Source organism: Labeo rohita, chromosome 18 (assembly GCF_022985175.1).
Source record: "Labeo rohita strain BAU-BD-2019 chromosome 18, IGBB_LRoh.1.0, whole genome shotgun sequence".
NCBI classification, from domain to species: domain Eukaryota; kingdom Metazoa; phylum Chordata; class Actinopteri; order Cypriniformes; family Cyprinidae; genus Labeo; species Labeo rohita.
The window spans coordinates 2,165,524-2,178,023 of record NC_066886.1 but is presented as its reverse complement, the minus strand read 5'-3'; the positions used below and the strand labels follow the sequence as shown (position 1 = coordinate 2,178,023).

Genomic DNA, 12,500 nt, shown 5'->3' with positions numbered 1-12,500 from the left:
TGAATGGATGGTTGGACAGATATACAGATGGATGAATGAATGGATGGATGGATGGATGGATGGATGGATTGATGGACAGATGTACTGATGGATGCATGGATGAATGGCTGGATGGACGGACAGGTATACAGATGGATGGATGGTTGGACAGATATACAGATGTATGGATGAATGACTGGATGGACAGACGGACAGATATACAGATTAATGGATGGATAGACAGATATATATATATATATATGGGTGGGTGGGTGGATGGATGGATGGACAGATATACTGATTGATAGAGAGATTGATATACCAGTGGATGGCTGGCTGGGTGGATGGACAGATATACAGGTGGGTGGGTGGATGGATAGATATATGGATGAATGGACAGATAATATGCAGATGGATGGATGGATGGATGGATGGATGGATAGGTAGATTTATGGATGGATTGACAGATAATACACAAATGGACAGATGGATGGATGGATCAATGGATGGACAGATATACAGATGGATGGATGATACATAGATGGACTAATATACAGATGGACCATGGCTGGATTGATGGATGGACAGATAGATAAATAATCGAACAGAAGCAAACAGATGTTTGACTGAATGACTGAATGAATGGATGATATGTAGACAAATTCATGGACAAATGAATGACTAGATGGATGGCAGGATGCAGCACTGATCTTCTTTTTGTGATCTGTTTTTTTCTTCAGAGAGAGAAGTTTGTCAAACTCTTGGATCAGCTTCACAACTCTCTGAGGATCGACCTCTCCAAGTATCGGGTGAGTTAAAGCAGCCGAACAGTATAGCACACGTACGTTACGCCGCTTCAGATGGATTTTCTATTTCAGACACATCAGAAAGAAAAACACTCATCTATTATTCATCGCCATGAAGATAATTTAACCTCTTCATCACTTTTAGTGATCCCCTACCTTAATTTACAATGACATTCAAACGTTTTACGAGCTCTTCAATGAACAGAAGATCCATTTATTCACACGCAAAGCAATGATTTGAGAAAGTGCCTCTGAAAACCTAAGATTGTTCTCAACTCTTGCTGCCCTTCTTGCTTTTACACTAATTGTAAAGTCTCTCGAAATACGTCACGAAAGAAGCGTCTCTCAGTCAAACAGAAGTTTCTTCTAAAAACACGCTTTCGCAGTCAGATCATGTGTGACTCTCTTGACGACGTGTGGTCTGTCTGTATCTCAGTGTGAGAGCTAGAAAGCATTGACAGGGTGCTCACGCATACACACGCACGCACACACACACACTCGACTGGCAGGCGTCCAGGGAATTCAGTGGCCGTTACCTGCTTCCATCCGCCCGTCAGCTTCCAGGCAACACGTCCTGACAGTAATACACTCTGGATCTGCAGGGCTCTGTGGATTTGACTGTAATGTAATTCTGAAGCAAAGTGAGTTTGGTTTCTCGTACAGCTCGTGTGGATTTGGCCGAGGCAGGTTTTGTTCTTCTAGAGCACTTTGACGCCTCTGCTTTATTAGATGAATTTCCACCGTTTGTGGCTGTGTTGTCTACATCATCTGTGTTCAGTAAACCTCAGGCAGACTTACCTCTTCGCCACTTGTACAGGATTATACGTTTCTCCAGACGCCTTCAAATCACAGTGAACTCTGGAAAACACTAGACGCTTTCTGCTCAATCTGGCCCAGTTCCACATGCTTTCAAAACAACATCTCTGTCGTAGCCAAAAATAGATGCAAAACTGCCTAAACTTGAAGTGCAATGGAAATCAAAATATTTACAAATATCACACAATACAGTCTCTTCTGCTCTCCAAGGCTGCATTTATTTGCTTAAAAATACAGTAAAAATTGTGAAATATTATTACTATTTAAACTAGCTGTTTTCTATGTGAATATATTGTGAAATGTAATTTATTCTTGTGATCAAAGCTGAATTTTCAGCAACATTACTCCAGTCCTCAGTGTCACATGATCCTTCAGAAATCATTCTAATATGCTGATTTGCTGCTCAAGAAACATTTCTGATTGTTGTCAATGTTGTAAACAGTTGTGCTGTTTCATATCTTAGTGGAATAAAATAATTAACTTAAATTATATTAAATTCAATAATATTATAATTATTAAATAATTTAAAACATTTTATTTTATTTTAGTTAACATTTATTTAATTTTAAGCAATAATTAAAAAAAAATGTTTTTAGTTTTAGTTTCTAGTTTTAGTTTTTGTTTCAGTTTTAGTTCACTATAATAACCCTGGTGGACAGCACAGCCGCACGCGGTATTAATTCAGGCCCTTGTGCAGATCTTTAGACGTTCTGATGGTTTCTCATCAAAACTCTCTCCTCTGATTCCGACCCACTGCTGACTTTTACAGTTTAATAATCTCTTACCTTTGCAATCTGTTACCGGCACACCGACCTGCCTGAAGGCCCGAACATATGTTCATATCTCCCTGCTTTTCTGACATTTCACATCACTCAAGAGCTTCTGCACACTTATTCGTCACCTCAAACAGCCATAGACACTTTCAGAGTGAAGTGAAGTGTTATTTTAGTGGTGTTATATGAAGTCTTTACTGGCACGCTTGATTTCAGACACCTCAGGGCTCTTTCACACTTGAGCATTTGAAGTAGACCGATGGCAGAGTTCAGTTTGTTTGGTGAACACTTCATGTAAACTCAAGCAGTTTGCAGTTAGTACGAAAATAATCAGTCTTCATTTGTAGAAGCAAAGCTGTGTTGGTGGCATCGAATTTGCATCTTATAGAATTTGCATCTTTGCATTGTTCCAGTCATGCATATAATATAATGCATTTCTCAGAGATGCTTGTATATGAATAAACTGACTACTGGTTGCAACTTGCAATCGTTGCATCTTTTGCGATACAAGACTAATGCAATTGCTGTTCAGTGCATGTGAAATTTTGGAAGTGAATCCAAAGATGCACTGAAAAAAAAATATATATATATTTTAATTATTTATTTTTTTATTTATTTTTTTCTAGTAAATCTCATTAAATGTTTATAAAATTTGTGCTTAAAGCTAAAGAAAAATAGGTATAAAAATAGGGTATTAAAATAGTTATTAATTTGAAAGTTAAAAACTGCTGAAAAGCACAAAAAATGGTAATGATGTAAAATGTTATTACAATTTCAAATAACAGTTTTCTATTTTAATATATTTTAAAATGTAATTTATTCCTGTGATGCAAAGCTAAATTTTTGGCGGTTATCACACCAGTCTTCAGTGTCAAATATATTGATAAATTCCCTGCATGTCCAAAAAAAACAAATGTGCAGTAAATAAATAGGTATTCTAGCAAACCTCACCTCACCGTGTTTTTAATTTCCTGCTTAAAACTAGAAAAAACTATTTGCCAATATGCTGTAAAAGTCTTGCTTTAATATATACCTCTGAGAACAAATGTGTTGTTTCAACCGATCTTGTTTTAAGGATGTTTAGATATTTTTCAAAGGAAAGATCAAAATCCAGGACTCGGGGTGGTACAAACCCAAAAATACTGTGCGAAGTGACCTGCGGCGGTACAGGGAGGAACTTGGAATCAAAGCGAGTGTGAAAACAGCCTAAATTGATTTGCGCGAGTCTCTGTTTTTTGGTGTCTGTTGTTGACAAACAGCTCCAGCACTCCATTACTCGCTCTGAATAATTAGAGAGCTGCGGTGAAACACCAGCCAAGAATTACAGCAGTGACTGACGCTCTGGCATCGATAAAAGCGCCGTAAGCGTCTCCCAGATCGCAGGAGTCTCTCCTCATTCTTACAAAAGCAAGTCAAAATTATTACATAACCATCCCGCCGCAAAACTCAGTGACATTTTCTAACCTGTTTCTCCGAGCACGTCTTTTGCACACGTGTATGCGGCATCCGCACATGCATGCTCACAGTGTAAATATACTGTGTACCTTCATGCTAGAACAAGCAGGCTGATAGCTTTGCAGCCCAACAGCACATTTTCTCTGTCTGTTGCCGGTTTAGCTCGGACTTCTAAATTATGATATATTTTGTCATTGGTGCTCATGACGATGGAACACGTTGGGATATTAATATTGCTGCATAGTGCATGCTGCATAATGCTGCTGGGTGAACGAAGATGACTCACGGTGACATGTTGTTAACCATCCATCTCTGCCAAACCTCCTCAACCTGAGTAAAAGGCCATTTGATTATTAGCAGGTGAAGCATCCACCATCTAGAGATGTTTATCATAATATTTCACAGAAAGGAGCAATTCTTTAGGATTTTCACAAATGCAAATTGATCTCATGTTGATTAGAAATAGAATAATTTACTTGATAACACTTTACTTAAGGCTTTTATATGCAGTGCATTATAAAAGTAATTTCAGTAGATTAATAATGCCATGTAATCCAATTTATAATGCATTGTATGATGTTGTGACTAATTGTAACTACAGTTAGAATACATTATAAGGCTTATGTGTTAAAAGTAAAGTATAATCCATTAAAACATGACAAAAAACTACAAATATTATAATGCATTTTAACTTGCACAAATGCATTTTTATCCATGAAAAGTTACAACGCATTACAAGGTGAATTATGAATAGCTTTATCATGCATTATGCATACAGGCTTTAAGTGGTAACACTTAACTTAAAATTGACTCTTTTACCTTTTAATATTTACAGTGTGTTTGCCATATGCTTTTTTATGCTTATTAGAGTATTGCATTGTTAGCTTAGCAACATCAAACTCTAAACTTTAAAAATATCCACCTAATTTAATTATAAACCTTTAGTTGCTGCCGTATATTTGTAAGTTTCATTTGTGAAAATCTTTTTTTTTTTTTTTCTGAGGAGAAAAAAAAAGACTGGTATGTTCATTCAGTTTATATCTCAGAATTCTGACTTTATAACTTGCAATTGCAAATTCATATCACGCAATTGCGTCTTTATTTCTCAGAATTGCCAGTTTGTATCAGAATTGTGAGATAACAAGTCGCAATAACCTTTTTTTTATTTTTTATTCAGTGGCGGAAACGGGCTTCCATAGTTTTTACAATGTATTGGAATCAACTGAAATAAATCTATACATACATCTATCATTGTTACAAGACCTTAATTTGAGTCTTTGTGTAATTTATAAAGTAAAAACTACATATTTTACAGGTTATTTCAATTTTTTATACTGCTATGTCAAAATATAGGCCAAACTATTTGATCATCTGCCTTTTTAAACATATATGTGACCCAGGACAACAAAACCACTCATAAGGGTATTTTTTATTTTAAATAAACAAGCTTTCCATTGATGTATGGTTTGTTAGGATAGGACAATATTTGGCCAAGATACAGCTATTTCAAAATCTGTAATCTGCGGGTGCAAAAAAAAATCTAAATATTGAGAAAATCACCTTTAAAGTTGTCCAAAGGAAGTTCTTAGCAATGCATATTACTCATCAAAAATTACGTTTTAATATATTTATGGTAGGAAATTTACATATTCATGGAACAGGATCTTTACTTAATATCCTAATGATTTATGGCATTAAAAAATAAATAATTTTGACCCATATAATTTATTGTTGGCTATTGCTACAAATATACCCATGCTCTAAAATTGACATTGAGTGTCAATCTGATGTTAATTCTGTTTGCAGGATAACTTTCCTGCAGGAAATCCAGAGAGACTCCAGGACTTGAAATCAACCGTCGACCTGTTGACAAGCATCACCTTCTTCAGGATGAAGGTACGACACTCACACACACACACACACACACACACAATTACATACAGAGAGAATTATGCAGGCTTTTACACTGGAATTAAAGCAGTGTGACTCAGCACTGTGACTCACACATACAATAAAAACCTCTTATGCATCTCATGAAGGAGAAGTCTTTCAATTTAAAAAATATGAATGAAGCCATTTTTTGTGACTTTCACAGCCAGTCAAAACATTGTGGTAGTTATTATTAAGTGAGAAGGACTTCCTGGTTCTACAGTAATTTCCTGCATTAAATAGTCAATTATATTAAACAAAAAGAAAAAAGCTCCTAATATGAAACTCCATTAAAAGAAAGGTATTATTCCCCCTCAGGAAAATACGAAATTTTTAATGCATAAAGACAATTAAAAGAGGTTCTATTATGCTCTTTTTTTTCAAAGTCTTGATTGTGTTTTGGGGGTGTACTATGCTCTCATGCTTGGTGGTTCGAAAAACGCATTATTTTTCACATAATTTACATTATTACAATACATTTCTCCCAGCCTGGCACAAATAGATCAATTAGTTCCGGGTTTAATGAAGGCCAGCCTTCCGAAAAAAGGAAATGTGTTATGATTAGTTAGCTGTCCCAGTGCGTTACGATTGGTGAACAGCTTAGATGGTGTTTCAGTACTGCCACGCCCCTTGTCAAAGCAGTTAGTGCAAGCTAGATTAATAGTCAATCTTATGTTTTAAATATGGATATTTTTCTTACAAAAACGCATCGATTCGCTACAGGAGACCCCCGGGAGCTGTGTGAGGCACTTTTTGTTATAGATGGATGCACTGCATTAGATTTTATTAGACTCCGATTGCATTCGTCTGAAAGAGTCATATATACCTAGGATGCATGGATGGTGAGTAAATAATACGCTACAGTAGTGTTGAGTCCCGTCCTCAGCCTGCGAGATCGCCAATACATAATGTTATCGTGCTAATGTATTTAATTATTTTAAATACTTAGTTTCATTGCCCGAAACCAGCTCCAGCATAAGGCTAATAGAAGCCTAACATTATCACTGATCAGCCTAGCCTATTCTAGTGCAAGTTTATGCATTTTAAAAACACACGCGTTATAAGTGAATCCATCTACACTGTATGATGAGTAAATCTCTTAATATCCTATAAACCTATAATAATATACCCATAAACCGGCTTTGGTATGTGTTTGGACCCCCTGTACTGCCAACCCAGTCTCATGGCAATTTGTGACATAGTCACAAAAACGTAATCTATTGATTCGTGTTCACAGACATTCCCCTTTTTCTTCGTGTCACTCAGCACGATTTGCAATATAATGTATTTCAATAGGGAGTAGTTTTTCTTTCTGCTACTGCAACACATTCGGTGATTTCTGTTTAAATACAATGTATTAGTATAATACATATAACGTTATTATTTACATTTTATTTACACAATTTAGACGTGTTTGAGGACCTAACCCAACCCCGCCCCTAAACCTACCCATTTGTATATTATAGAATACACAAGATATAACGGGCACAAATACCAAGTGTTCCGAGGTAAACTGATTGATTTGTCCGAAGAACGCATGCAAAAACGATCACCGTCTCCATCCGGATTCTGCCGTAAAACTAGGCTTGTTTGAGATGCGCCTTACCTCGCCTGAAATGTAGGCAAGAGTAGGCGGCTGCAGTGAGGGGAGGAGTGAAATAAGTGCAGTCAAGACGGACAGTTCTGACCTCTCGAAGTAGAACAGATACCTACGAGATCAAAGGCGGATATCGCGTTATCACACTCACATGCTGTGTTGCTGATAAACATGATATAATTTCAGCTCTGTTGGTTTTATATGAAAATAAATATGACGAACAAGACACTCAAAGTGCTTGCTATTTAATTCCATACGAAAGGCGTATTTGTCATCCATTTTTACTTTAATACAAACGTGTATTTTTGATTTTTATAGAAATATGACAGCAATGACATATCTCATGCAGAGATCACACTGGCACAGTGTTTGGGAATATTCATGCATAATCTAAACACATAACCACATGATATTAAATTAAAAAATAAAACATTTTGGAAAAGAACGGCAACATCACGGTTGTCTGGACCATTGAGCTTTAAGCTGTGTCGTCATCCAAGCGTTTCCCATCGTGCTTTTGGTCAGCGCAGTCGGTGGAGAGCTACTGCGCCTGACTGCTCAATCCGACACAGCCGCCTCGCCGTCGTGAGAGCAAGGCGGACGTAACTCGGACACATTTCTAACCGGCATGCATCTTACGGTGATCACCGGTATTCGATGTTTTAATACCTTTATACTGTTTGTGGTCAATTTCTAGTTTTGCAATTGTGAAGATTTAAACATGGAAGTGGTACCCTGCACGATCCCTATTAAAATACATTTAAAATTGTGCTGAGCGACACGAAAAAAAAGGGGAAATTTGTGTCTGTGAACATGAATATCAATTGATTAAAATTTTGTGACTGCCACGAGCTACTGCACATGTCTGCAGCGCGTTACTGCTCTGAAGCGGCCAGTCTAGTCAATGCTTGTGTTTATACCCACCGCGCTGCGGCTCGTTGAAACAGTTCTACGTGCTGCATCACTAAAGTTTGGCTAGTCCCTCACCTTGTCCCTACAACAATTTGAACTTCCGTGGGCAGGATTTAATTTAATGATATTCTAATGGACCATGTTGTGACATCATTGTATGCGGAAAACAAAAGCTGTAGTCAAAGGAGCCGTTCGATGTAGTTCTTGGAAAGACATTTTTTTAAAAACAAAATATCTCCCATTGGAGTGGACTTTGAGATTTATAACATTGTAGATCTTTTTTATGCCCAAAGATACACACCACACACTGACTAAAATTCAAAAAGTGAAAAAGCATAATAGCACCCCTTTAAAACTAATTTATAGGAAAAAATAAATAAATACACACACACACACACACACACACACACACATATACACTACCGTTCAAAAGTTTGGGGTCAGTACATTTTTATTGCTTCTTTCTTTTTTCTTTTTTTTTTTAAGAAATTAATACTTTTATTCACCAAGGATGTATTAAGTTAATAATTAAAAGTTTATTAAAAGTTAATAATAAATCATTTACATTGTTATAAAATATTTATATTTTGAATAAACACTGTACTTTTTAAACTTGTTATTCATAAAAGAATCCTGAAAAAAAAAAATCACAGGTTCCAAAAAATATTTGGCAGCACGACTGTTGATATTATCCAACACTGATCGTTCTAATAATAAATCCGCATATTAGAATGATTTCTGAAGGATCATGTGACACTTAAGACTGGAGTAACAGCTGATAAAAATTCAGCTTTTCATCACAGGAATAAATTCTATTTTAAAGTATGTTAAAATAAAAAACATTATTTTATATTGTAAAAACATTTTGCAATATTACTGTTTTTTTCTATATTTTTAATCAAATAAATGCAGCCTTGATGAGCATAAGAGACTTCTTTAAAGACTATTACAAGTCTTACTGACCCCAAACTTTTGAACGGTAGTGTATATATATGTATGTGTGTGTGTGTATATGTTTTTTTGTATATATATATATTCATTTTATTACTATTTTCATGACAGTTAATCATGAAAAATCTAATTTCTTTTTCCCCAAATTCTCCCCTGTTTCTCATTTTCATTACTGTAATAGATTTATGGAATTCACCATTGTCAATGCTTTCAATACATATCCAAGCTCCTTTGAAAGATAATATTCCTTCGCCGGAAAATAAGCGTTTCTTTAATGCATAAAGAAAATGTAAATGTTCATGACAATTAAGCATATTTTAATAAAAAATTATAATGATGTATAAATGCTTTACAATTTTAATAACATAGCTTTTTCCCCCTAAATTACAGCAATTCTTTTTTACAGTATGTTTAATAGTCGTGAAAATGAAATCTCTGGATATCCAGAATAATATGTTTGATTTTCATTATGCTTATATAATCGGTGGTGAAATATGACCCTGTGTAATTCAGCCTGGTTGTGAAATTCTGCTATATTTCACTCATTCATTGGTTCAGTTCTGATAGAGATCTGCTGTTGATTGTCTCGGAAGTTAATGAGCTGCTAATCACAGCTTACCTGATAAGACTCTTACATTGAGAGACTTCAGATGTGTTTCACTTCAGCGAGCACAGATAAAGTGAATATATTCTCTGATTGTTTTCACGTTTCGCTTCATCAGGCGCGAATATAAAGCTGCGCTGCTTTACAGTCAGTAATGAAACATTTTTCACCAGCGCTGCAGGGTTTCAATGATTTCTCATTTGTTTGCATGAAGTAAAAAAAGTCTTTTGGCTCTTGAAATATGCACTTGAGTCAAATTTATTTGAGCACAATAACAAGAACCGCTTGTTCTGGGGGTCTCGTGGCAATAAAACTGTCTGACATATAGCTCAGCTCTGTGTGAGGGAGTACGGCCTTTTTTGTGAAGTCATAAAGAATGCGCTGATTTCTCACTGTTGGGGAGCCGGGAAATATATTCAGAGTGAATGTGCCTGTAAAACCACACTGCTCAGAGCTGTAGGGTACGGCATTTATATATTTATATATATTACAGCACCATTCCAGAGTTTTTGTCTTTGTAGACGCCCTCACAGCTGCGATTGGCCCCTGCTGTTAGTTCACTGTGCAACGCTTTATTTTAATATATGACTGACTGTTGTAATCGCAGGTCAATATGAGTTGTAAAAAGCCTTCATATGCACTACAGAGAATAAAGACTGATTGATTTTTCTCCCTTTCTCCTCCCAGGCTATTAAAGTTCATTTGCACGGACGTGCACACATTTACCATTTAGTTTAGTCAGATTTAGTCCATGCTTAGAAACACAGACATTGACAGCCGCTGGCTGCAAACATACTGTATGCAAGTATGCAAACGCAGACATTGATTAAAAGATTTCTTTGCTGCTAAATTGCATTTTTTATTATTAACTTATAACCTATAAACGGTGCACTTGCATTGCATTATGAATTGAGTGTAATGACGTGAATGTTTGTGTATTTGGGTTGAATGTGTTTCGGGACTTTGATGTAGATGGATAATGTTTTATGCAAAACTGTATGTAGGTCAGTGATGATGCATATTTTTAAGTTGGCCTGGATCATTGAATGCATTCATAACTACTACAATGCAGTTCTTAAAATCAAGGACTGTAGTAAAGCAGTTTGTATTATTAGTATTAATAAAAATATTATTACAAAATGTATTTATAAAAGATATATTATATAATAAAACATTTATATATATATTGTATTAATGTTATATTTTATTATAATGTTATATTATATTATAGTATTAAACAAAGGTCTTCTTTTATGGTTAGTTTTCTCCTTCAAGTGAACTGCTTTTATGGTGGATCAGTTGTTGGTTAAAGTTGTTAAAGCTCAATGCTCAGGATGGGTTCAGATTTTTAGCTGCCAAATTTTTTGCTTCCTCTGTCAAAAATAAAATATATTTTTAAAATCTTTGTTTATTATTTTATTTTATGTATTTTTTTTAGCTAAGGATGTGTTCTCTGATTTTTAGTTGCCATTTTTTTTTTACTTCTGTCAAAATAAAATAAAATAAAATAAAAAACTATATATATATATATATATAGTATTAATGTTATATTTTATTATATTAATTAATTAACTAATTTAATAAATATTTTTTACCCTGTAGACTAAATGATTGTGTGTCAAGTCTCATTATTGCTTTAAATTATCAAATGTTGCGTATTATACCGCCAATAAAACTAGTGAATGAAATCTTGTTTTTAAAAAATATATGATGAAAATGTTTTGCTTCATGTTTATTTTTTATTCTTTGGATATTTCAATACTTTCTTCAGATAAAATAAATAAATAAATGTATATTTATTGTAATTTAGAATTAATTAATAATTATAGATCATTTTTAATGTAAATATTGATTTAATGGAAAAATTTGTTTCATATATACATATTGTCACCTTAGAATTCTAAGGTTCTATCTGACATTTTTGTCAAAATTGAGTTATTCGTATTCAGTAACAACTTATTTACATTATGTGATGTTTCTTTTATAAGCTCTGTACATTTTGGGTCCTTTGTTTAGAAAACAAAAAGAAGTCTATTTTTTCCCCACATCATGAATACAAGCATATTATATTCCTAAAGACTTTGCTTGTGTTTAACACTTGATTTTTATAAGAATCGCCCTTGTCATCATCTCCTGATCTTTTTTTGTTTGTCATTGACCCACATACGGATTTGATGGCCTGTGATTTGTGAGAATTAAGGAGTGTGTGTGGACTGGAGTTGTATAGCGTGGGCTGAGGCATGAGGAGATGATGTCACACACTCACACAGTGCTGTCAGTTCATTAGCCGGGCCTTGCATCCTATAAAAAGCGCTTTGTCATTTAATGACTGACAGTTGGAGTGGTCTGAGCAGGCAAATCAGTGAAGCGCGGCTAAAGAGGCAGAGGAAGCTCCGCCCACTGAGAGAGCACCGCCAGGCACAGAATAAAAACTCCAACTGTCACAAAGCATTATGGGTAATGGAAGAGCGCCCATGCTGGGGCGATGTTTATTCCTGCCCTTAGCGCCTGCGTTCAGAAACACCGACACGGCGCGTGGAGGAATGGGACACATTAGACGTTACATAAGAAAAAGAGAAACGCACACTAATGTACAGTCTCATGTTATTCATTTACATATTCAGAGCAAGTGCTTTTAGCTTCTTGTTCTGTGCAAGGAAAGAAATAAGTTCACAATA

General features: G+C 35.2%; 1 protein-coding gene across 3 annotated transcripts in view; it reads left to right on the top strand.

Annotated features, from left to right (window-relative positions):
- LOC127180653 (protein unc-13 homolog C) overlaps window positions 1-12,500 on the top strand; it is a 167,491-nt gene that overhangs the window by 59,821 nt on the left and 95,170 nt on the right. For all 3 annotated transcript variants that reach the window (XM_051134831.1, XM_051134832.1, XM_051134830.1), the window contains exons 14-15: window positions 720-788; window positions 5,636-5,725. In XM_051134831.1, coding sequence (XP_050990788.1) covers window positions 720-788; window positions 5,636-5,725 — 159 coding nt within the window. The remainder of the gene's footprint in view (window positions 1-719; window positions 789-5,635; window positions 5,726-12,500) is intronic.